General features: G+C 40.0%; 1 protein-coding gene across 2 annotated transcripts in view; it reads left to right on the top strand.

Annotated features, from left to right (window-relative positions):
- CCDC186 (coiled-coil domain containing 186) overlaps positions 1 to 22,069 on the top strand; it is a 35,474-nt gene extending 13,405 nt beyond the window's left edge. For both annotated transcript variants that reach the window (XM_050976301.1, XM_050976302.1), the window contains exons 3-17: positions 372 to 1,062; positions 3,364 to 3,490; positions 5,461 to 5,589; positions 6,483 to 6,695; positions 7,538 to 7,657; positions 8,209 to 8,313; positions 8,658 to 8,756; positions 9,508 to 9,594; positions 10,355 to 10,497; positions 12,891 to 13,146; positions 13,736 to 13,925; positions 14,950 to 15,030; positions 16,063 to 16,273; positions 17,299 to 17,518; positions 18,195 to 22,069. In XM_050976301.1, the coding sequence (XP_050832258.1) occupies positions 389 to 1,062; positions 3,364 to 3,490; positions 5,461 to 5,589; positions 6,483 to 6,695; positions 7,538 to 7,657; positions 8,209 to 8,313; positions 8,658 to 8,756; positions 9,508 to 9,594; positions 10,355 to 10,497; positions 12,891 to 13,146; positions 13,736 to 13,925; positions 14,950 to 15,030; positions 16,063 to 16,273; positions 17,299 to 17,518; positions 18,195 to 18,278 (2,739 nt within the window). In that variant the 5' untranslated portion in view covers positions 372 to 388 and the 3' untranslated portion in view covers positions 18,279 to 22,069. The remainder of the gene's footprint in view (positions 1 to 371; positions 1,063 to 3,363; positions 3,491 to 5,460; positions 5,590 to 6,482; positions 6,696 to 7,537; positions 7,658 to 8,208; positions 8,314 to 8,657; positions 8,757 to 9,507; positions 9,595 to 10,354; positions 10,498 to 12,890; positions 13,147 to 13,735; positions 13,926 to 14,949; positions 15,031 to 16,062; positions 16,274 to 17,298; positions 17,519 to 18,194) is intronic.
- Positions 22,070 to 25,288: the final 3,219 nt, after the last annotated feature.

Genomic DNA, 25,288 nt, shown 5'->3' with positions numbered 1-25,288 from the left:
GTAAGACCCTGGACGCTTAATCTTTTTGGGTTATTTGTTGTCATGAAATATTTTTTAAAAGTGATTACTTGGAATTTTTGTGGATTTAAATGGTAGAATTATTAATTCTAAAAAGTTCTGCTTTTTTATTGTCTTGGCATTTACTATCTCTCTGCTTCCTCTTTGCTATTCCTGATTTTTCACCTTCTCTTAGAAAAACTCGTATTGGAGCATTTACTTAAAGGTTGGGCTGAAAGATCAACAAACTCTGTATAACACGTATCTAAATATTTTTGCACTTTGAATTTTACTTTCTAGTAGCCTTTATTTCACCTATCTTAATCTCTTTTGATACTGTATATAACATGTCGTAATATGAATTCTCCATCTAGATTTCCAAAGGAAGAATATGGAGGAACATTTACCAGAAATGCAGAGCACATTGGAGCCAGTCAATCTGTCAGATGATGCCTCTTTCAAGTCCCCAGATAATGAGAAGGCTGATAAAACACCTGGAATGGAGGAATGCCCAAGCATCAGTTGCACAGGAGGTGATGCTGGTGTCTTGGGGAGGGAATTGAATTCCTTGCCTTCAGATCAGGATGCAGCAGCTGTTGGCACCAGCAGCAGTGGGGCCCCAGCAGAAGGACAGCAGCAGTGTGGAGGGGCAGACTCCTCTGCCAATGCCTACTGTGAAAGAAAGGCAGAAGGCTCCACAAAACCACAACATCTACCTAGTGAAGAACTTGAACAACCTGATCCAAAAACTAACCAGACAGAACAATCATTAATGGAAATATTACAGGATCTAAGGGAGGAATCTGACTTTGTGAAAAAATCAAATGATAAAATCTATTCAGAAAGCCCTTATGACACAGACTGCACAAAGAAGCTTATTTCCACAATACATCAGGCTTCCTCACAGGAGGATTTGCTGAAGGAAATAGAGTCTGAACTGTTATCCACAGATTTTTCAAAAGAACCAAAGCTCCCTAACGGTGTGCAGAAGGGTGAACATGCCTTGGCCGTGTTTGAAAAATGTGTACAAGATAAATACCTACAGCAAGAACAAACTATTACCAAGTGAGTATTTGAGTATGTGCTTCACAGTTGGAGGTGTGTGCTGAACAATTTTGGCTGCATGTTGTGTTCACCTGCATAAAACATTTTGGTATGAAGCAAGTTGTCTTGAGTTGGTATGACGATAGTTAATGCGATTTTTTAAAACTGTTTTATGCAAGGAATAATTTTTACTTGTGGTATGTACTTGTAAATAAAACTGTGTGCTTAGATGTCTGAATTGTTGCAGGATTTGGCAGGAACTGAATAGCCAACTGTGTCATTGAATACCTTGCCAATGTCTAGAATTACTTAAATACTGCAGCAGTAATGGTGATTTAAAAATAGTCCAGGATTCATTCAGTCCATATGTGTCTGTGGAGAAATGAATCTTTGAAAGTACTAACTCCCACAATGGGCATTTTATTTATGTTCAGAATTGCTTGTTTCTTTTTCCAGTAGCATTCAATCTCCTCTTGTCATCCAGCAAAGTTGTTAATCAGATGAGAGGATTGTTTGAGTTGGAAGTAGCATATATAAATAAACTACTCTGCACATTTTTTAGGAGGACTTCTGAAATGAATGGCTTATAAGTGTGGTTATAATTAACTGGTCTTTATAGTTCTACCAGGCAGTATTCATCAAAAATATTTCTGTTCATCAAAAGCCACTTCATTTCTTGATTTCTTGATTCTTTACTTGGCATTTAATACTCTGTTGCCTCTTAAAAAAATTTTTTTTGCTATCAAAATGTAGCCTCTAACTTTATATTTGTTCCTTTTTGCAGAGCTGGAAATGAGAGTCCTACTTTTCAATAAGGCTCTCCAGTACTATGATATAGGAGGACATCAAAGGAAGGGAAACCAGACAGGGGAGAGAGTCCCAGTAGGGAAAATGTTCTGTTGCACTTCACCAGTTAACCTCTGACAGAAACCATCCATGTGAGGAAAGTCAGCTGATGCCAGGAAAGCTGGAGACTGCACAGTTAGACATTCAGAAGTTACAGAGGAGGAGTGGGAATCTGAAGTAGTGGGTGTGTAGAGAGGTATTTCCAGGAGATGAGGAAAAGAGTTTTACTATCCATGGTAAACTCAGAGGCAGGGCAGCATTTTCAGCCATGGACCAGTTACTTCCTCAGAGAGAAGTGTTTTTATATGTGTGTATGTTATATATACATACAGAAGGCTTTATGTAAAAACATGTCTTTTTCTTTTGGCCAGCTGCAACCATTTGACACTTGGGAACTCACCTCAAGGGTATGAAGCTGCTGTGGAACATTTTGTGTTTGGTCCAAAGGGTATTCTGGGTTGTGTTTGTTTTGTCCTTTACTTGGTGATCAACAGAATTTCTTGTAACATCATTCTGGAAATAGCCCAGTTGTCTCCTGTGATCAGATCTAAATATATATGTCAGCAGCTGTGGCATGAATTAAGAATTTGTAATCCTGGAATATTCATTAATAGATTAAAAAGCAGATCACAAGTTGTAAGCTCTTTGTTAACTGATGGTTTTGAATTCCTTATAATTTAGGAGACCAGTTTGTTCAGAGATCTTTTTTTCAACAAAGGGGGGGATAAAGGGATAATGAAGTATCTTTTTCAGGTAAATGCATGCCTCCTACAAATTCATGCATTCAGTGGCCTAAAATACCCACCATGTAATAGTATCTACAAACATGTCAATGCATGTGAGACTATTCATTTAGCAGTTCTGACAATGTAACTTCTGAGTTTTATGTTAGAATGTCAAACTAGGTCTAAATTGGCTTCAAACAGCTGAACTGGAACTATTGCTGAAAATTGAACTTTATAAAGAGCAAGGGCACAGATACTTGTTTCCTACTTAGGACTTAAAAAAAAAAATCAGGATTCTGTTTCTTACCAGGTTGTGAACTTTATGGGTACTCTGAGAAATCCATGAAATTAATCAAATATCAGTGTTTTCAGACAGATGACTGGTGAGACTATCTGACTGGAGGTTACTGTATTACATTACCTTAAAATTACTAGCATTTACAGTTTCCTGGTTTCATAGGGTTACCAAATGTCCCATGTCATTATGGACCACAGCAACCGTAAAATGCTGGAACCCTAAAATGCAGTTTCCTCCCAAGGAGGCTGCTGCTTGCTCTTTTGGAGTTAAGTTCCACATGCACAACGTTCTTCTTTTTTTTTTCTTGTAAAGCTTTCATGGATTTTTTTAGGGTTTCTGGCTTTCAATAAAGCTTGCAGATCGATGAGCAAAAACCACGTCAAGAAGCATTGAGAAGAAGCAACCAAAAAACCCCAGTGCTAATGTACCTTTTTAATTTTTTTTTCTTTACAGATTGATTAAAGAAAATAAAAAGCATCAGGAACTGATTTTGGAAATTTGCTCAGAAAAGGACAACTTGAAAGATGAATTGAAAAAACGAACAGAAACAGAAAAGCAGCACCTCAGCATTATTAAACAGGTACAGATAACAAAACAGAAGTGCTGGTTAGTATTTCACCTGTGTATAATGTCAGTGTTGCCACTGGTGATTCCCATGCTTATTATCCTAAGCTTTTGAAGAGGATAAATCTACTTATGTATTCCAATAAATTGTCTAAATGCCTTTAGTGAATTTGGATAAAGGGACTTTCTGGATTCCCATCCCTTAAATGTTCTGTATGTGGAAGTCTCTGCTGTGCTAGTAGCAGGTACTAAATACAGGCCTTTTCTCAGGGCCTTGTTAGAACCACAGCAGGCCAAGGAGGACCGTGGTGTGTGCATGGTGGAGGCTGGTTTTAGTGTGGGAGGAGAAGGTTTCACACCAGGTGTCACTGCTTGGCTATTATCAGTTATCTGCTGATGTTCCTGCAGCTGGCTGACCAGCTTTATAAACTGATTACAGGTTATATCTTGGAAATCTGACAAGAAAAACATTTAAAATACTAATTTCTGTTTGTCCAAGTGCTGGTGACTATCCTGGTTGTCAGGTTTCTTTGTTGGTGTCTGCATCACACAGAAATCTGTTCACAGAGCAGGGTGTAAGGCTTGAAGTGTTCTAGCGGAATAGATTCATGTAATGTATTCATATATTCATGGTTGATTTCAGAGAATATCTGAAAATCCATGATGTGATTGAAAAGTGTTATTTTTAGGCTACAAATTGGAATTGCTTGTGCCTGAATAATCCAGTATGAGCAACTCTCTTGTTCTTTCTTGTCTGTATTTCCATGATAGCTCTGTCATGAGTCATGTATGATTTCTTGAAGCTCTATCATGCAGCAATTGCTTTATTCCATTCTGAAAAAAGTATTTGTGAGGCTGTTTGTGATACTACATGCTTCCAAGTGATTTCAGAAAATGTTATTTTGGACTATACTAGTTTTATATGGCTGTTGATAGCACTTGAGCTGTAAGAGACCTTGCAGTGAATCACTTGCATTTTTTCATGTGTGAAGGTAGTGTTTTATTGTTGGAATTTCTGTATTAGTGCTTTATGGTAACTTCTATGTAAATGAAAGCTTGGCTGCACTCACAGCTCAAGACAAACTGTACCTGCCTGCTTGTACATGTGAAGCTTTTTCTTTGGCACATGATACCTTTGCAGAGCTGAACAAAGTGTGGTCAAGTCATGGTGTGATAGCAGAAGCAAACTGGGGGGTTCTTGCCTCTTACACAGCAGCTTGGGATTGCACAGAGGGTACAGTACCAATGCTCAGACCCTGCCTCTTCTCCTCCAAAGCAAACTAAACCCTCAACGTGGGTGAATTGTTTTTCTCCTGGGACAAGAGGAGAGTTGTGAGGCACAACTTGAACAAGGTTTGGGCAGTGTCACAGCCTTTGCAGCCACCACGCTGCTCCTGCTGGACTTGCATGACTTGGCTGGGAGCACACTCTGGGAAGTGTTCCAGTTAACACTGGGGATTATTCTTCAGCTGGATCAGGTCTCTGACTTGGTTCACTAGGTGGCTAAAAAAAGTGCCAGCATGATGACTAAGCTAATCTTTATTTGCTGAGTGATATTTTCAATGAATTGATTCCCAGTCCATTTCAGTATGGATGCATGGCTGCTTTGCTGGCATGGTGAAGGATATGGCACAAGGATAGGAACAAAAGGATGGAAGGTGAAGCAACCTCAGATAGCAGTCAGCTCTTCTCTGGCAGCTCTCTGACTTGCTGTCAGTCTGTTATTTTGTGTAGTAAATTATTGTGCCTGGTGTTTTACTTGGTTTGAAGCATCTTCACTCTCACTGAAGATGAGAATTGACATCTTTCATGCTTTTGCTACTCATGCAAAGCTAGATGTTGATATGGGTGGTTGCAGCCTGACAAGTGTAAAATGCAGGTAAATACCTGTTGAAGCATCTAATTTTGTGTGAAATATGCCTGCCTGTATAAAACATTATCAAAGAATTATTTTCCCTATAATTATATCATGATTTTGTATTTTAGCTGGAAGCAAGAATAGAAGAGCTTAATAAGGAAGTGAAAGCTAGCAAAGACAGACTTGTAGCTCAAGATGCAGCAGCCAGAAATACTATTCAGCAGTTGCATAAAGAGATGGCCATTCGAATGGAACAGGTAATATGGAAAAACTATTAAACATCTACATTACTGAACAAACTTGGTTCTTGTAGGAAACATATTGGATCACTAAGTAAGACAGAATTTTCCAAAATTGGAACTGCCAGTGTACAGTTATATATGCATTTTGAATAACTGTCAGCAGTGAATTTCCAAATAGCTGTTAACACTTCTGAGTGCCTGATAACTCTTTTTAAAAAATACCTATTTTTATATGTGTTGGATTCAGCTCTCATGGAAATCTCATTTTCTTTACCTGTAAGCTGAACTTGATTCAAAAGGACCTAAAAGCTGGCAGTAGCTGTTTTCAGACAGGCAGTCAAAAAAATTAATATTTTTCTCAATTCCAGCACAAAGCTTTTATTTTATCTTTATGTATTACTGAAATCTGTTTTTTTTTTTTTCCTTTTTAATATCATACTATACTAAGTATTTCCTCAGTTGCATGTATTTCTAAAGCTCAGTGTCTGATTTTTTATTTTTTTTTTCCTAATTTGAGATAGAACTTGTCAGTGCTGGGGTGGAGGGAGTCTATAAAAGTAAGCCACTGGATAATGATTGTGCAGTTGGCATGTGGATGAAGGAAGACAGAGTACCAGTACTGAGTATTTGCAAAATTTTTTTCCTAAATATTATACTTCTTTCCTTCTAAAAACCAGATTACTCATGTATTGATAACTCATTTGAGATGTTCAGCTGTGAAGATGCAGCTGTTACAATATTCATTGTTAGAAGTAGGAGTAATTTCAGTGCTTAAGAGAAATTGAGTGTTAGTCTTTGTCAAACTGGAGCTTTAGAGTCCTGCCTTATGCCGCTCTACTGCAATACTAAAAATACCTGGTTAATTATGAAATAAAGGTTGGATTCCTTGTGTTTTGGTGTTTGTCAAGGCAAACAAGAAGTGTGAGGAAGCTCGGCACGAGAAGGAGACGATGGTGATGAAATACGTCCGTGGGGAGAAAGAGTCGCTTGACCTCCGAAAGGAAAAGGAGGGCCTGGAGAGAAGACTGAGAGATGCAAACAAAGAAATAGAAAAGCTTACTAATAAAATCAAACAACTTTCTCAGGAAAAAGGAAGATTGCACCAGCTCTATGAAACAAAGGTACTCCAAGTACTACTGTGTGACTTGATTAAAAGCATTGTCAGAACAACCTGATCACTTGTTTGCTGTTGTATTTGGTAAAAGAAACCTGTTCTCATTTACTTTCTGCTGCACAGCTGTGAAAGTGTCTTCCTTCCAAGGGAAGGAGAAAAAGTTATTCAGTTCTCATTGCAATCTTTTTGAAGTTCCTTTTAATATTTCCCTGAATATTAATTTGTGAAACATTAGGGATTTTTTTTGGTTTTTTGACAAAATTGAGAAGACAGTTTGTTTCAGTTGTCTAGATTTTGAAATAATTTCTAGCTTCAGATTTTTCTTAAAGGCTGCAGCGGCATTGAATTATTGCAGTCTTTTTTTGTTTTTGTGTTTTCACTCTGTATTTCCTCTTTTTACTACTAAAAATTGATAATAAACCAATAGAATTTTTCATCCAAAATTTTGCCACTCATTTTCAGAAAGCAGTAAGATTATTATTAAATGATCCAAGTCTTTTCGTAGTCCTTCACAGCTGAGTTTTGCAATTCTTGTGGAAGTTTCAAAAATCAATAAATGACTAGAAACTATGCTTCTGAAACAAAAATTGTCTCTGTGGTGCTTTTCACAGATAAATAATATTAACATATTCTAACAATAATGCAACCTTACCTTGCTATTCAAACCATACCACTAATGGGGTTTTTTTTCCACTGGATTTAAGCATTATTAGGCATTCTGAAATATGTGCATGATTTTTCAAAACCCAGACATTAAGAAAAAAACCCAACTTCATAACTGGGCAGAAGTTTTATTCTAGAAACACTAGATGGTATAATTTTATAAAAAAACCTATGAAATTTTCTCAGGATGGTGAAGCCACTCGACTCAACAGAGAAATAGAAAAATTGAAAGAAGAAATCAATTCTCATGTTATCAAAGTAAAATGGGCTCAGAACAAATTGAAAACAGAAATGGATTCACACAAGGTGGGTGAAGTGATGTTGATATCATTATATGAAAATATAGTCAGAGTAGTTGTTACAGTATTTACTTTTTATGTGCTGTTCCTAATGTGGTGTTTCTGTTTAATTTAAATACCTGCAGCAAAAGTCAGAATAGTGCTCTCAAATAGTGATACTGAAGTGGAAACGTTGAAAGAATGTGAAGGGAGGATGTACTGGGGCATTCTCTTTAATTTGGTCATCAAGTTTTAATTTGTTGTTAAGTTTATGTTTGGGGGGTTATTTATTTGAAATAGGTGTTATCTTAGTTTTTAAGTGGTAGAGTTAAATCTGCTGTCTGAAAATGTGCATGGCACATAAACAAGAGATCCTTTGTTGTGCCTTCAGTGTTGGGTCAAATGGAATTACATAAGTTAACAGCTGAATGGAAGTAAGGGGAAAATAGTGTTGGACTTTTTGGTTTGTTAATTCTTTTCAGACTGAAAGGGTAGTTTTATTATGAGTCATGTGCTTCTCAGATGAAGTAAATGGATTTTACTAGGTTTAACCTGTTCTTTTAATTACTGTTTTTGTAGGAAACCAAAGAACGCCTCAAAGATGCAATGACAAAATTAACTGAAGCAAAAGAAGAAGGAGATCAGATAAGGAAAAACTGTCAAGAAATGATTAAATCATATCAAGTAGGCACATTTTCTCAAGAGGCCAAATTATTGTTTAGCGCCTGAGTCTTCTTTTCATTTCTTTCTAGCTTAAGCTGTAGCAGGAAAGAATTATCCTGTGCAAGCTCCAAAGCTGAGATGAATAGGGATGGGTTTTTTACTTTACTGAAAAGTTGTTAAATAAAAGGGAAAATGTTTATCTTGATTGGCATGCAATGTGGGGGTCTTTCTTGGCATGGTCAGGATTATCAGAGGTGTACTTAGAGGAAAGACTCAGTGATGTGAAAAGCTGTCTGTGCACTCATAGAATAGAAAAGGAAAGATAAAACTCTAAAATTCTACTTAAATTTCTTCAATCCCTTTAGGAGTCAGAAGAAATCAAATCAAATGAATTGGATGCAAAATTCCGAGTAACTAAAGGAGAACTAGAGAAACAAATTCAGGAGAAGTCTGATAACCTGGAGGTAAATATGTGTTGTGTGGAGTCCACTTTCTGGTTAAGAATTCCATGAAATTATAATTTTGAGAATCTTATTTTAAGCTGCTTACAGTTATGCCACGTTCTTTGGGTTTTGTCTTTTTTGGTGATGTGATACTAAATCCCAGGTGTCTGCCCTCCAGCATTGCTTTTTTTGGAGGATATCTTCAGGTACTACCTTGGATTCACTTTTTAAAAACAAAGTTAGGGGGAAAATATGATACAGTGAAGGTGAAAAAACTTCTCTTTAATTTATAAACATGAATGTTGCTGTAATTAAAAGCACAAATCCAGTTGAATCAGGCCTTTCTCTGACCAGTATTTTGCCAAGATGTATGGCAAGGAGAGACAAGCCCCAGGCTCTGTTCTTTGTAGAGATTTGCTAGCCCCAAAGTGTAACTCTCTAGTGATGTGTCTGCTCACAGCTCATCTGTGCACGTGCCCTCTTCAGATGTGACCAAGTGCCAGCTTGCTCAGAGCTTTCCTTGGGCCTGTTGTGCCATGGATTTGTGTACCTAAAACCAGAGTGTGCAGTCTCAGTTTTCTTCTCAGTTCTCCTGAGAATAAAGAAGCTTTGAGGGTTTGCTTTCCTTTCTGAAGAAGTAAACCCAGCCTTTGGGGGATACCTGTTCTGCCTCAAGCCCTCTCAGTTGTTGGGATGGCCTAGATTTTTTTTTTTTTTTTGTGGTGCCACTGTTAATTTAGTTTTCTTAATGAGTTTTTTACCCTCTAAAAAGGTGCATCACGCAAAAATAAAAGAAGTGGAAGACTTGAAGAGAACATTTAAGGAAGGCATGGATGAGCTTCGAACACTGAGAACAAAGGTAAAATGTGCTGAGTTGGATTGGAGTGGGGCTGAAAGCACACTGCTGGGGTTTTAGAACAAGAATACATTCCACTCATAATTGTACTTTTATTTCTTCAGGAATAAACAGTGTGATTAGAGATTGGCTGGCATAAGACTAGAAAGGATCTCTAATTATTGACTTTTTTTTAGAAAGTAGGAGCTGATCTCTAAAGCAACAGCATTTTAGTTCATTGTGTGCACCTCATTTGGCTGAAAAGTTGAGGAACATTTTAGATTTTTAGTCTTGCAAGTATTTTAAATCTTCTGAATTTAGTATCAATAAAATACTTGTAAGCTTCTCCTACCTGTGAAATCAGTTTTGACCTCTGGTAAGGAGGTAATGCTGTCCCTAACTTGTGGACAGTCTGTAGACTAGCATGCCAGTCCCTCTCTCCAGAGCAGCTCAATAGGACTGTGGAAAAAGGGAGGGAGACAGAGTGAGGGGTTACCTTGGTAACTGGGGAAGTGTCATATCTGAGGACCTTGATCCATTAGGCTGATAAGTTTGAGCCTTTGGGCAAAACTAATGTTAATCACGCTTGTTGAATTTAATTTTGTTAGTTTCTCTGACTCTATTTGATCTGAAATACTTTGGGATATTGGTCTAAGTTACTTGGGACTACCAAAAATTAACACATGAACTTTGTACTACTGTCTAGACATATGGTCAGAATAATTTGCTCTGAAGTTTGTTAAACTAAATAGTTTCTGGTTTTATTTTTTGTTTTTCCATTTAGGTAAAGTGTCTAGAGGATGAGCGCTTAAGAACAGAAGATGAGTTATCCAAGTACAAAGAAATAATAAATAGACAGAAAAGTGAAATTCAGAATTTGCTGGACAGAGTCAAAGCTGTAGATCAGCTGCAGGATCAGCATCAGAGGTACAGCTGTGCATTTTGAGTAATGATTGAAAAGATTATCTGAGATGTGGAAGGCTTTGTTTTATTGAAGTTATTGATGCTTTATATGTATTGTAATTTGAAGAATGCCTGTCTTGATTTATATCAGTGTTGCTAATATTGAAGATAACCTTGGTGGCCTCTTACAAAACAAGGGGATTGAGACTGATAAATCTAATTTAATGCCTCTCATCATTAGAATAACAACTGCCTGATTTCCAGCATACTCTACAGGAAATTGTCTTCTAGGTGTCTGCTCAGTGCTTGTTTTATTGAAAGATGGAGGGGAGCAATTAAACTGGAAAGATAAGTTGCTTTAAAATTGTGATGGATGAATGGAAGAATTTAATGGAAAGAATTTTACTTACTTGAGAGATGCTGCATTCGGGCAGTGTGAGGCATTTGTCTTTCTAATGGGCTGGAATTCATTCTGCAGTGTGGGAGTTCACTCATTTAAGAATGTGAGGGAAGTAATCTCAGGGGAGGGCTGGGCTCATCACATTCAGGAGTGTCTGAGCATGGTCCTGTGTCTATGGGGTACACATGGACTAGGATATATAAATGCTGGCCACTCTGCTGGTTCTAGTGGTGCTGCATAAATGGAAATGGATAAATGTCAGGTAGGCAGAACCACCCATGTGTCTGTCCCTCTCACTCTGGTAAACAGTTTTTATTTATCAGTGTAAAGTATTTCCATAATTAAAGGCCTTCCTCAGGGCTTAGCAAATCAGCCACTTTCCATTTGCTGTGTGTCTGTCACCTGTATTGTCATGGTGTCCTCAGCCTTTCTAGGGAAGCTGCTGTGTGCTGGAAACTACTGGAGCCTGCACTTGGATCAGTAACAGTTATTTTTCACTTGGAATTTTGCCAAATGAATTAAAGTGACTGTGAACAAAGTGTGAAACTACAAATGTGTGTTACCACTTATCTTTTCCTCTCAGTAATTGAGACATGCTTAAATATGTCTTTCATTCCTATTCAATTTGGATTTTTTTTCAGTATCCTTCCCAGACAACATTTATTATCCCTACATTAAATTTCATATTGTCTTTTATTTCAGTTTCAGTGCAGACATCCTGAAATGTATAAAGGCTATATATTATGTTGAATTTTCAGCTTTGTTCACTGAAGGAAGATGATTTTAGGTTGAATACTGGGAAGAACTGGCTGAACTGGATACTGATCACCTCCAGTGTTCCCTTCTCTCCTTCATTTGCAAAATTTAAGGATAGTCTAGACATCTCTTTTAGAGTGGTCTAAACCTTTAATTTTGTCTGATCCAACCCCTGGCAGAAGTTTCTCCTGTCATGATGAAACAACATATTTGAAAATGTAAAATACAAGCATACATGCAACCTTCTGGCACAGGTTTTTAAATGGGAGCTGCAGGTGAGATACTTTGCAGCACAAATGACCAGGTCTTGGCTCTTCTTGGAGAAGCAAATAGTACAGGATTGTTGATTTAAAGTGAATTGATCTACCTCATAATTACACTGTCTGTCAGGAAATTAAATGAGGTGTGTGCTCTTGCTTCGTGCAATTTTAATTTGAGTTTTAAATTTGAATATACACACTCCCTGTGAGAAAGGTGAGGTTTTTTTCTGCTGATGTTAGAAAGTAAAGTTTTAGAAAAGTTGTATCAAATTCAATGATGGAAGAGTTAATGAACTAATATTGAAAGAGCAAATAAGAGGGAGGTTCTTAGTCTGTAACATTTTTAACAGCTTTTAAATTTTGGAATTAATTTCAAATGCTTCCTGTAGAACGTTGGTGATAACAGCATTTTTTTTACTCAGATGGATTGGATGTGAGAGTCTTTCAGTAGAAACAAAAACTTGTTTTGTAGAGGGGAAGGATTTGTTTTTGGGGGAGGAGTGGAGTAGGACAGACCCTTTGATTCAGAGCTTCAGTGCTTGGATAAGGACATGGAAGGTATCACCATACTACTGTCCTAGAGAAATCCAATCTGGATTATTTCCCTGTTTCCTAAAGAGAAGGCCTCTTACAGATTGGCCACTTTGTTGGGTTTGCAAACTTTCCTCTCACCCACTAGGTCTGGTTTTGAGGGTTTTGTTTGTGCCCTGATCTGAAGGTCATATGGAGAAGTTGAGAATGGAGAGCTGGCCTTCCTTGTGGAGCTAATGCCTGGGTGTCCTCTGTGGGCTGCAGAAATCTGTCATTTCAGCACTGCAGCGTGTGGTGAAACAAAGTGAAAACTCCCTTGACATTTAAAATGATCCAGTTACTAACAGATACCCCAGGGTCATTAACTGTTCCCCTGCCTTATTTGGGACTTGGCCTGAATGCTTGTATTGCAGTAAACTTCATATCTTTAAGCTCAAGTTATCCCTAATGTGATACAATTGTTTTGACAGAGATGAACAGGAAATCAGTGCTTTAAAGGAAGAAATAGATGGTTTCAATTCTCTGGTTGCTGATCTTCAGAAGGACATTGAAGGTAGTCGGAAAAGAGAATCTGAGCTATTGGTATTCACTGAGAAATTAACCAGTAAGAATGCACAGCTTCAGTCTGAAAACAATTCCTTACAGAGCCAGTTGGATAAGCTTTCTTACAGTGAAAGAGAGCTGCAGAATCAGCTGGACTGTGCTCAACAGACTAAAGATGATCTGGTGAGTACAGAGGGCTTTTTGTTTTTGCTCTGGTAAGATGTCTGATGCAGATAAAGATGTAGCACATGAATACCACCTTATATCTTCATTTACCTGACTGCAATTTCTCCTTGAGTTTGCCATTAGTAGCAGTGGGATATGAACACCTCATGTTCCCAGGCTGAAAGAAACTTTGAGGCACACTGCACTGGAATGAGTAGGTGTCACTGTGTTGCTCTTTCTGGTTTTTTGGGAGCAGGGAGTTGTTCACTTTCAGATGAAGAGAAACAGACAAAAGGTTCTAATTTGCCTGTGAAATTTTTTACTGTAAATTGTTCCTCAGGTCCTGTTTGTACTATGAGATAAATGTCATTTTAAATAAACTTAGTGTGTCGTGGAAACTAATGTGACTTTGTACTGTATCATGTAGAAGTTTTGGAGGTAGTTGAGGAATCTTACTATTCATGTGAAATGCTAGTGTTCAGCCTAAGTAATTAATGTAAAGTGTCAGTAATTCCCAGGTGAAAAGTGCACATAGGGATGTTGAGCATGCACTATGGTTAGGCTAGAATTTTTTTGTGTATGACTGAAAATAAAACCCCTGTTTCAGGCCATCAAGTTACAGAGGGAGGAGGATCAGAGAAGGTCAGAGGTTGAGGCCCTGCAGGCTCAGCTGGCCTCAGAGCAGGAAGAAGTGTCATCCCTGAAGACCCACGTGGATGAGCTGAAGGATGACCTGGCTACCCAGAAGCGCAAGCACGCAGCAAACCTGAAGGACCTCACAAAACAACTTCAGCTAGGTGGAGATTATTTTCACTTAGCAGACAGCCCTATCTATGACCCCCTCAGTGTCTGGTAGAGATTCAGGTTCTGTCTGTGTGTGCTCACTGTTGAGTGCCACCCTTCAAGCTCTCCCTGTCCCTGAAGACAACGAGAGTGAGCAAGTTAGACCTTGTGGAAACTGCAGTTTCATGCCTTTGTGTTAATTTTCAGTCCAAATTGTAACTTTTGAAGTGGGTTTAGACTGAAAATGAAATATTTATTTCAAAAGAGCTTAGTCTTTGTTATGATATATCTGACTACTGAAATGTCACCATAGGTGTATATGGATCCTGGTCTGTGTAGGAGTATATTCAGAAGCTGCCAGAGGTTTCCTGGTTGCTGACTGTATCAGGAATTGCTGGTTATTTTTTTTAACAGAACACTTCAGTTTTTAAAGCTGGATATGGAGACACTGATGACTAATTTTGTCCACAAATAGAATTCATTAAATGCCCAACAATGCATGAATAGAAAATAGATTTGAAGATATTCAAATGTGTTTGAAGAGTGTTTGAAAGAAGAGATCCTATTGGCACTTTGCAAGACAAGTTCCATGTCCCTTTTTGTGCATATAAGAACAGCTGTGTGCTATCCCTCTTGATCCCTACTGAGTGAGTGGTGCTTCTGGCACGAGTACTGCTGTAGTGACACAGTTATGAGATGCTGGAACAGAGTTGGCAACATCAGTAGTGATTTACATGGCAGAACCTAATCAAAAGTAAAATCAAATTGAAGTCTTACTGGTCCCAGTTAATCCTGTTTATGACACTACCCCTTCAACTGGGAAATGCAGCAGTGTGTAGGGATCATGGTGGATGCTACCTCCAGGTGCTACGTGTCTGTTTGGGATTTACTATTAGTTGCTACCATTGTCTTCCAGTTGTCACATCATGTTAAATTAGTGCAGGTCAGAGATGATTACAGGCTCTGTATGTTTGGTAACACTGTAATTTTTAGTTCTTGCTCTGCTATTGGTAATCATAATTTTGTTAATACTTTTAGCACGGAGGAAATTGGATCAGATGGAAAATGGTACTTATGACAAAGAAGTCAGCAGCATGGGGAGCCGTTCCAGTTCATCAGGTAATAGAACACATAGCAGGGCTGCCAAACAGCCCTTCAGTCTTAAGAAGGTTGCCACAGTGTGCTTGCTCTTTATGTGGTTTGTGCATATGCAGTGTGTGGGCAGCCTCCCATTAAAACTGACAAAATAGCCTCTAAGCACCAAAATGCACTTGACTGACTGCAGTTGTAGGTGCTTATTATGAGATTAAAGTGTAATGTTCATGATGTTTATATATTTTGGGTCTTTTTAAATACCTGCCTTTTTATTTCATTGATTTTATGTTTAGAGGAAGCTCAAGAGGACTCCAGTTTATACATGCTTCTTTCACATGCTGCTGGAGGCAAAATGAAAATGAGCAGTGCCTTCCAACATTGTTTAATTGCCCTATTGACAGTTGTGACTGTGTAAATGAGAAATCAATTAGCATCGTTAGAGACATCAGTGGGTTTATGTAATATTCATTACTTTCTGTCCTGTAGAAGTAAAGGAGTGATCTTTACCACTGAAAACAGCATGTTTCCTTCCTTGATATCTTCAGGTTTTAAGTTGGTTTAGTTCTGTCCAGATGTCCTGTAACCTCACTGTGTGAGAGAGACAAATGCTTAGAACAGCAGAAGGTAAATACTGCGAGCTCAAAGTGATCAGTGCTGCAGAGTGTTTATATGTAGGGCTTTTGTGACTCTCTACAGTTCTCATAGTATTGTAATTTTAGTTTACTCTAAAACACACATTTAAAATCAGCTCAGTCTTGTGGAAAGTAAATGGACATGAAGGTGTTTAAGTGGGAATAAGCATTCCTGAAGGGGGAGCCCACTTACACCAGAGGCAGTGCACCCCCAGGAGGAGACTGCACCGCTCTCCCAGCCTGCCTCATTTAAACACTGCAAGGATCCTTTAGAGAAAACCCCACTAACATAAAGGGAAACTGGCATTCTGGGGAAAGTATCCTCAGCTCCTGACAGGTAGTGAGTGCATGCTCTGCCCTGCTGGGGGCACTTCACCTGATGTAAGCTCCAAAAGAGATTTTACAAACACTGTGGTGTTGGCAGGGTCCCTGAACGCGCGCAGCAGCACCGAGGACCGCTCCCCTGAGAACACTGGCTCTGCAGTGGCTGTGGACAGCTTCCCAGAGGTGGACAAGGCTGTCTTGGTTGAAAGAATACTAAGGCTGCAGAAGGCACATGCTCGAAAAAATGAGAAGATGGAGTTTATGGAGGATCACATCAAACAGCTGGTGGATGAAATCAGGAAAAAAACCAAGTATGTTCTGTGTTCTGTTCATGCCGGTTTTCAGTGTTGAGCTGATGCACCAGACAAGTAAGGAAACAAATTGTCTTGGTGGAAATGTTTAAAACAGTAAGCATATTGCAATGACAATAGAAAACAAAGATGGAATTAGTTTTGTGGGGTTTTTTCTCTTCTCTTTTCCCAGCAATTATAGTAATTGCCAAGTTTTTGGAATTAGTACTATTATTGAATTTTTTCAGGAGGAATAAACTGGCAGAAGTGGGTTTTTGGTAGCAAAATGGTCAGCAGGTGGCTGATTTGTGGTGGACTGCTGCCACTGGCTAACAGAAGAGTCCATTCTCCTCATGTGCTTAAAAGGCTGCTGATTGTGTTTGTTTTGGAAGGAGAATCTGTGTTATTCCAGATGGCACTCTGGTATACACATCAAACAAATGATGTGTCTGAGCCAAAGGTGGTCAGTGGTTAATGTGTGAGACAAGATTCCACTTCAATGAAAATCTCATCTTACAGGGTGATGTCTGGAACTTCAGTCAGGAGAGTAAGAAATGCTGGCATAAAGCTGCTTCTGCAAGGTGCAGTTGCCTTTTAGGAACAGACCTTGCTTGATGATTCCATACATTTATGTCCAGCTGGTACCATTTCACAGAACATGATCACAGCTTGGGAAGACTCTTGAGAAATGGCTTTGTAATTTTTTTTCTCACATATAGAAAGCTAAGGTTCCATGTCTGGAGTCCTTCAGCAAAGTAGACTTTTTAAATTACCTTTCTTGTCCCAGTAACTTTTCAAAATACTTTTAAATAAGGAAACCCTGCTCATTGTACTCTCTTGGCTTACCAGCATTCCCTATGTCAGTATTGGTACCTCAGGTTTTCCTCTGATATAGAAATTGCAGGAGTAAATTCTTACTACTTTTTTGGTAATACAGTACTGCTTGAAAATAAAATTACTCATGTCAGGAATCTGAAGTTACTGCAGCATCTGACTCTTCTCTGCCTTGTAATGCTGTGATGTTGCTGGTTTATTTTTCACTCCAGGATTATTCAGAGTTACATTTTGCGGGAAGAAGCCGGAACACTGTCATCAGAGGCCTCTGACTTCAACAAAGTACACTTGAGCAGGCGTGGGGGGATCATGGCATCTCTGTATACATCTCACCCTGCAGACAGTGGGCTCACCTTGGAACTCTCCTTGGAGATAAACAGGAAGCTTCAGGCTGTGTTAGAAGATACATTACTGAAGAATATTACATTGAAAGTGAGTAGCTCTGCCAGTTCTTCTTCACATTCTTGTGGTTCTCAGATGCTCCCTTCACTGCATGCTGTTAAAGGCTTTTCAGAAGTCAGCTCATTGTGATTTGGTGCCACTGGAGCATTGGGGTTAACCAGGGAGTTCTGTGACATGATGCCATGTACCTCCAGTTTAGACCCTCAGAGTATGCTGCACCAATGAGCTGCTGCTTGAAATAAGTTCTGGAGTGCCTGTGCCTTCAGCAGGGCAGGGTCTCTCCATGCTCTCCCCTGGGCATGTGGGGCAGGAGTGCAGGCTCTGCTCCTGGGGCAGCACATCTGCTGCCAGGGAGAGGTGGCAGGCTGGAAAATGGTGTGCAGGCTGCCAGCTGGGCTGCAGGGCTCTGCACAAGCTGGAGATCTCTTCCTGTAATCATCTTTCCCCTGGAATGCTAGGGGAACTAACATTCTACCTTCTAGACATCCTGTAGAATACTGGTAACTGCAAAAAGATTTGCCAAGAGCTTTTAGTTTCTTACTGAAATGAGTTTGGTTTTTTCTGACTCTAATAATTTGCATTTGTTCTGGATACTTGAAAGTATCAACCTGCTGACATAAACAGTAATTTTGACTTATTAGTGCATTTTGTGCTGATGGATTAATTTCCCTGTATAACTTACCTTGTCATTTTCTCCCCCTCAAAGGAGAACCTGCAGACTCTAGGAACAGAAATAGAACGGCTTATTAAACACAAGCATGAACTGGAACAGAGAATAAAGCAGACATAACTAAAACTTCTGGGGACTAACCAACCTGAAGATGCTGAAAAGGCAGGTGCTGCAGACCACTGTTTTACATTCTGCCTGCCAGCACAAGCATCTGGGTTTTTGCAGAAGAAGCCTTTGGCCACACAGGCTCACTCGTGTGAGAGATCAACAGGGTTTGGCATCTGTGGGGTTCTGTCTACCCAGGACCAGCCTGAGGCACTGCTGAAATTCACTGCACACTACATTTATCTGAAGCTTCTATTTGAAATACAGATGCTTTGCAGTGCGGACTGTTTGGAGTGAGTTGTCACGAAATTTTGATTTCTGCACTGTGTAATTAATCAGTCTCTTAATGATGGAACTTGAAAAAAAAAAAATAAAGCCAATTCTGTCTTAGTTGCTATTGAACATATCCAGTGTTACTGAGCTTTAAGGGCTTTAAGACATTTATTTCCTTTCTTGCATATTATTTCTGATCTTTGGGTTGATTAAGCATTTTTGACATATGCATGGAATAACGCTTTGTTACAAAATTTTGGGGTTTAAGTAGTGACCATGATATTGCATATTTTCTGCTTTAGATTAACATTCAACCAGTCAGTTTCTTTATTCCAGAGGAGTGAAACAACAGTAAAACTAAGGAATTAGAAAGTGTTCTGATTCAGTTCTTGAGTTCATGTAGTTGAAACCAATGTCAGTTCAGCAAATTTTGTAAACCCTTGATCCTTAGACATAGAGATCAAAAGAAGTCTGATATCTGATAATTGGTTAATAAAGTTCACTGGGCTTCTGCATAACTAACAGCATTTAAGGAGTTTAAGCTGCCCATTGTAAATCTGTGTAAGTACCTGTAGACATGGTGATTGCATCTGTTTTCAAAGACAAATGGAAGCCAGTAAATTTTCTCATTAGCTGTGGCTAGACCAACTAGTGACAATAATGGTAAGAAATAGATCTAAATGGAATTTTAATATATTGTTGAACTGTGAAAGTGGAACAGAAATCTGTGCAACTGCTTGATTTTACTGTTGTGATGAAGTTGGTGAAAATAACTGAAAGCTATTACTTAGTCCTTCAGTGGCTGAGAGGGTGATGGAGGAAGAGTATCAAGATGACAAGATTTGGGTTAGTCACAACGTCATGTTCACATTTTAATTCCAGGATAAGTAATATACAGGATCTGAAATATCTCTGTTCCAGCAGTAAATGCATAGTTTCTGTATCTGTCACCTTTTGACCAAAATCAATTGATCAGATCAGCATGTAAATACATACATCAGGTTTTTATTAAATACTTGAACTTCCTATTGCCATGAAAAAAGTCATTGTACATTTACAATAGCAATGCTTTAGCTACTTTAATCAAAAAGGGGGGTGTGGGGAAAATCTGTCTTACTGCAGGTACTGTTTGCATCATACACCAAATGAAGGACCTGAATTTGGCAGCACAGAGGAGGATAATTGATCAGACATCTGGGTGACTTAGGGATGTGAACTCCATTTCCACATGCCACTGAGCTTTGTAATAAAATAAATGGAGCAAAAGAGCCCAATTTGATTTGAATAGTTTAGTTCAAGACAGTGGGACTTCCTTGTTAGTTTAAAGATAGGCATCTCTGAAAGTCCTTGTGGGACCAACACCTGGTTTGTGGTCCGGAGAGCTTCAAGAGTCTGGGATGGCAGGTCCCTTCAGTGTCAAAGGATTAAATATTCCTTTGGAAAGGGAGAATGGGAGCAAATAGTTTAAAACCTGAGCAAGTGTTATATAGAAACTGCGAGCCTTTAATCTGGGTGGGTTTTTATACATCTATTTTTCTAATTCCTGAGAGCAATGGTTATCTGAAATGTTAGGAAATTTGGGCCAGTCCAGTCATGGGACTACTTCTGCTTTACTGTTAAGTGATGTGAAGAGGCAAATACCTGGCTCTGCTGAAACAGATTTGTCACAGCTTCCAGGAAGCAAACAGACAGTTGTTCATGACTGAGCTTGGACCTTCTGCTGAGAGAAAGTACTTTTAGAACAATTTGCATGCTAAAACATAGCTTAGCTCTTGTATGTTTGTGTTTTCATGCTTTAATGTACCAGATCTCTGGATGTTTTCAGGCATTCAGCTGAATGATTCCAGTATTTTAGATACCATGTTAATATTGTAATCTTTTGATGTATGTTCTCCAGGTGTACAGTGTGAATGAAGGAGGAGTGTGGTACAGATGGAATCAGTGCAATGGCTTTGTGGAAATTCTTATTTCTTTTTGGCATGGTTGTTCTCCTTTTAAGTTGAGAAACCTAGTTAGTTGTCCTCCTGCCCTGCTGAAATGCTGCTGGCTCTTTGTAGCACTAATAACTTCTCAGACTTTTTTTTTTTTTCCCTGGTTATGGAGACACACAAAGCAGCCAAAATACCACGTTGTTTTTTGTGCACAGTGTTTTCATGGGCCAAAGCTTCATCCACAGGTGTTATTTTAAACATATCTGTTAGAGATGAAATGGAAAAGTCATTCTGGCTTGCACATTGGCAAGGGACTCTCCAGTCAGCCTGGGGTGTGATGAGTACCTGATGGGGTCAGCCAGCAACTTGGCATAAGGATGTTCCTCCTTTTTGAGAGGCAGTGATGTATCAGCCATGAAATGTTGCTGGCCCTGTTCCCATGGGGTGGCTTGTCAGGAGTGTGATGCTGCTGGTGCAGCTCTGAGAACACTTTCTGTGGAATGGTGTTTCTGTGGGGTGGCTCACACAGGTGAGCACCAGCTGGTGCAGGGGGGTGTGAGCCTTGTGTAGCAATCTCATCCCACTATGCTTGTTTTGGAAATTGTACTATGGACCTGAAACTGAAAACTGTCCTCAGATAAACTGAATTTTAGAGACAAACTGGTGAATTCATAAACTAATCATGAAGGCAGCCTGGAGCATGTAGCTACATGCCTGTCACTGAAATTCAGTGCCCATTAGATGTGGAATTGCCACAGGCTGCTTTTGTAAATTCCAAGCTTGTGGCTGGTTGTGTCTTACAAGCTTAAACATCTGTTTCTTAAATACTCAGGGTGCTCTTTTCATTCAAACATCGCACAAACAGATGTTGTTAGAGGCCCTACAAGAAAGCTGCCTGTGCTTTTCCCCTCTGTAAAATCCAGCACTGTCACTGTCAGAAGCCAGACCCTCTGACCTGAAGAACACAGTTTTGTGCTACAGAAATCACTGGCTTGCTGCCATACTGACTTGTGCAATATTTTTAATTGTAGTGTCCAGAAAACTGGAAATTGATTTCTTCCTTGAACATTTTCTCATTATCTTCACTTGTTGCTGGCAACACCTGTAGTATCTCTCTTAAAATATTTTCAATTGCAACGTTTCGGTTCATAACTAAAAAAAGAAAAATTTAAAAACACTATGTCTGGCTTCCAGACAAGTGTAAACCTGAGTGTCCACATGCTGCAGGGGCCTGAATCTAGGGAGGGGTTCAGAGGGCAAGGGGCCTTCACCCTTCCTGTGCCAGTCACTGTGACGGTGAATGCCAGCAGTAGGTGGCACACGGAATCAGGTGTACCCTGTCTCACCTGTCCAGGGATAGCTGCCTGTGTTGCAGAGGGAGCTGGGTGGTATTTAGAGCTTTTCTAAGATGGATGGGTGTTTTCTTCTCATTTTAGTGTTCTAACTGAAACAGTTGATTCTTCCAATCCATGTGTGTAAGTCCTATACACAGAATGTCTTGTTGATTTCATTTTGTAGATACCTGTTTCTGTATAAAGTTTTCGAAGGTATTGCTATACCTTATGTATATACTGTACTTTGAAATAATAAACATACAAATCTATGAAAGCCTGCTTTGGTCTGATTTGTCCCGCTGTGGTGTTTGGAGGTGTTTTTACTAACAGAATGGGACTGCTGGGATATGTTCTGTGAGCTTTTATTGCAACATCAGCCTCGTTACATAGTTGAGACAGCAGAAAGATGGCAAAAGCTCATCTACAACCAGCAACAGCTGAAGATTTCTTTGTTATGGAGCATTTTAAAAACTTTCCAACCAAAGAAAACACATTGCTAAAGCTTACAGACAGTTGTTCCAGGCAGTTACTAAAAGCACACCTACAGCTGCTTCACACAATGCTTACTTGTCTTCTTTCTATTGACAATATACAATACTTCATTATTAAGCTTAAAACATTCTACTGTCTTACTAAGCATGTTTTTCTGCAGTCTTAAGGTCTATCTTAGCTAAGCCTAAACTCAAGCTATTGTTTCATTCTACTATTGTAACTTTTTCTACTTTCAGACTTTGCAGCTGCTTCTAGTTCTGAGTTCTCTGTTCTTTCTATTTCTAAGACCTGCTTTCCCAACTTTCTAAAAATCTTCTTACCTTTAGTATTTCTCACACACTCTTTGCTGCTGCCTGGCTCCAGTTGTGCTGGCAGCTCTCAGAGTGGAGTGGGAGCAGGCTCTGTGCTGGGTGCTCATCCCTGGGCACTGGAAGCTCGTGGTGCCTGTGAATAAACACTCTGGGCTGCCCGCACCACCGAAGCCCTTCTTGTTCCCCTCGAGTGGGTCTGACTACACAGAAAATCCGAGCAGCGCTGCGGGTTGTGCCCCTCCCGTGCTCGCTGCCAGCCCCTGCTTGCCTATTGCGCCCGCTAGACAGGAGGTGGCAGTGCCTCTTCGGTACTGCCGGTGGGAGGAAGCAGAGCCAGGGAAAACACCTTTCCCACGGTATTCATCCCTTGGGAATTGCGCTGGACAGGCGACAGCTGTGCTGCAGTTAAGGACTGCAGTCCCTGCCAGTGCCCTCGGTGCTTTTCCCTTCCATTACCTGAATTTTGGTAATCCTACAATCCCAGCAGCAAGGACTGGTTCCTTGGCTGCAGCTCCACATTTGCTCCTTGGATTTATTTATTCTCTTGTAGAGATGTAACAGAGTTTGTTTTTTAGCCATGAGAGTATTTTTTAATAAAAGCAGTAAGTGATTGTGTCTGGTTGCTGGCAGTGCTTCTATTAAAAACTTGGGAATGGATTGATGTGGGATGTCCTGTCCTTGCAGGAAGCCAGAAAAAGGGAAAAAGAATACTGTGAAGGTGATAATTTATGGAGTGTATTCTAGTATCTCCCAGAGCACCTTAAATGAGAGATGGGGCTGTCCCATATTTTGCTGAAATTTAATGGTAAAGAGCCTCAAGCTTCCCAGGACCAGGCCAAGGGCTCCCAGTGATTTTTCTGGTTACAGTTTCCTGCATGACCCTATGCTGAAATTGTTTTGCAGCTCACAGCTTTTCTTCCAGCTTTTTCCACTGATAGCAGGTACAGTTGTTGGTGACAGATGTGACCAAAACTCAGGTTTACTTGTGCTTCCTGGGTATTTAATGCTGTGCTTGGAAACAACAGCCTGAAGTTAAACTTCCTCAAATACTAATTTTGGCTTTGGTGCAATTTGCAAGTGGCCATTTGGCAAACAACTTCCCAGCCCTGTTTTAGGTCTGTGTCTGAGCCTGACCCAGCTGAGCTCTGTGTGCAGAGGAAGGGCTCTCGTGACACATGTTAAATGCTCAGTGCTGAAGTCAGCCAGGCTGACACTGCAGCTACTGTGTGATAAATATCTAACCAATGCTAGCAGTTCTCTCCTCTGGCTGATTGTGAATGAGGAAATCATCACTGCTATTTCTCTCTCTTTCTCTCTCTGCTTTATTTTAAGGGGATTTTTAATAGCGAGCTCTGCTGGAGGTTTTGTTGCTGTGGTTGTTTTTAGGCTATTTTGCATCAAACCACAGTGGGTCTGTGCCAGATTCTGTGAGATTTTTTGCATGCATAAATGTAACTGTTGCAGTAGCAGAGTGCTGCTGAACAAGTTGTTCTCATCTAACTGTGTCTAAATATGCTGTTAGATATGTGTGTGTTTGTTGCTGTTCTGCTCCAGTGGATGCCCTCTAGTCAGGAAATCCTCTGGCCCTTGGATTTCTCTGGGCTCTTGACCATGTGCAGCTGCCCACTGATCTCAGCAGGGATGCCCAAATTCCTCAAGGGAAGCACCTTCCTCACTAACAGGCTGAGTCCTATGAAGGTCTAAGAGCTTCTTAAGAAGTTTCTATTTTAAAATAATCCCATGTGTGTGGAATAAGGAAAAGCAGCAAGTGAAAGCACAAAGTCTGTGAGCTCTGACCAAAGTGCACTGGTGTTTGACACAAGGCAGGTGAGCACAGCCTAGCAGGCACTGCTGCTCTCTCTGGGGTGGTTGGTGTGTCCTTAAACACTGCCCTGGGCCATCCAACCTGCAGCTCTTTGGGAACTGCTGCTGCCTTTGGAGATGGATTGAAGCAGGGTGCAAATGCAAGGCAGTTTATTCAAGCTGCGATCTGCAGCCAGACAGAAGGGGTTTGAGGCTGCACTGTGAAAGGAAGTGGTTAAAAATACTCTGAAAACGATAGATCTTAAATTATTTTAACTCTAGTCAGTACCTAGCACAGGGGAGAGGAAGAAGGTGAGAATTACTCATCTCAACACTGTGGGTAAAAGCAGCATATGTCTGAAAAAACAGACCTTGTGCTGGCCAGCCTAGACCTGTGTTGTGGTCCTGCAAATTCTCCAAAAACTTTTCAAGTTCAACCTTCAAAGAGGTTGAAAAAACCAAACTTGGGCTTAGAGCTCTGACCTGTTCATGCTGTAAGTGGCTTGTACTAATCAACTGCCCTGGCTTCACCTTAGTAATTAGGTTATCAGAGCAATAGTGGTTAGATGGACTCTTGAAAATATTTAAGGGCTTCACCCCTCTGGGGAAGGGATCTTCATCCATGAGATAAAATGAGAAATCAGAACAAGCTGCTGTCAGCTTCCCATGGGCTTAACATGTGGGGTGACACAGGCTGCTGACAACCAGACCTGTGATGCTCTTCCCCTGGTCCCTTTCCTGGGTCCCTTCCCCTTTCCATGTGTCTCCTTTGACCCAGGGCTCTCTCAAACCCCTGGGGGTGGCTGGCACAGGGAGCAGGACTGTCCCACAGTGAGGTCTTTGCCTGTCCACTTGCTCCCAAAGCTGTCCAAGCAGCCCCT

The sequence above is a fragment of the Serinus canaria genome, chromosome 6 (assembly GCF_022539315.1).
Source record: "Serinus canaria isolate serCan28SL12 chromosome 6, serCan2020, whole genome shotgun sequence".
In the NCBI taxonomy this organism is placed as follows: Eukaryota; Metazoa; Chordata; class Aves; order Passeriformes; family Fringillidae; genus Serinus; species Serinus canaria.
Note: the sequence above shows the minus strand (reverse complement) of the source record. Positions and strands in the feature narration are given on the sequence as shown.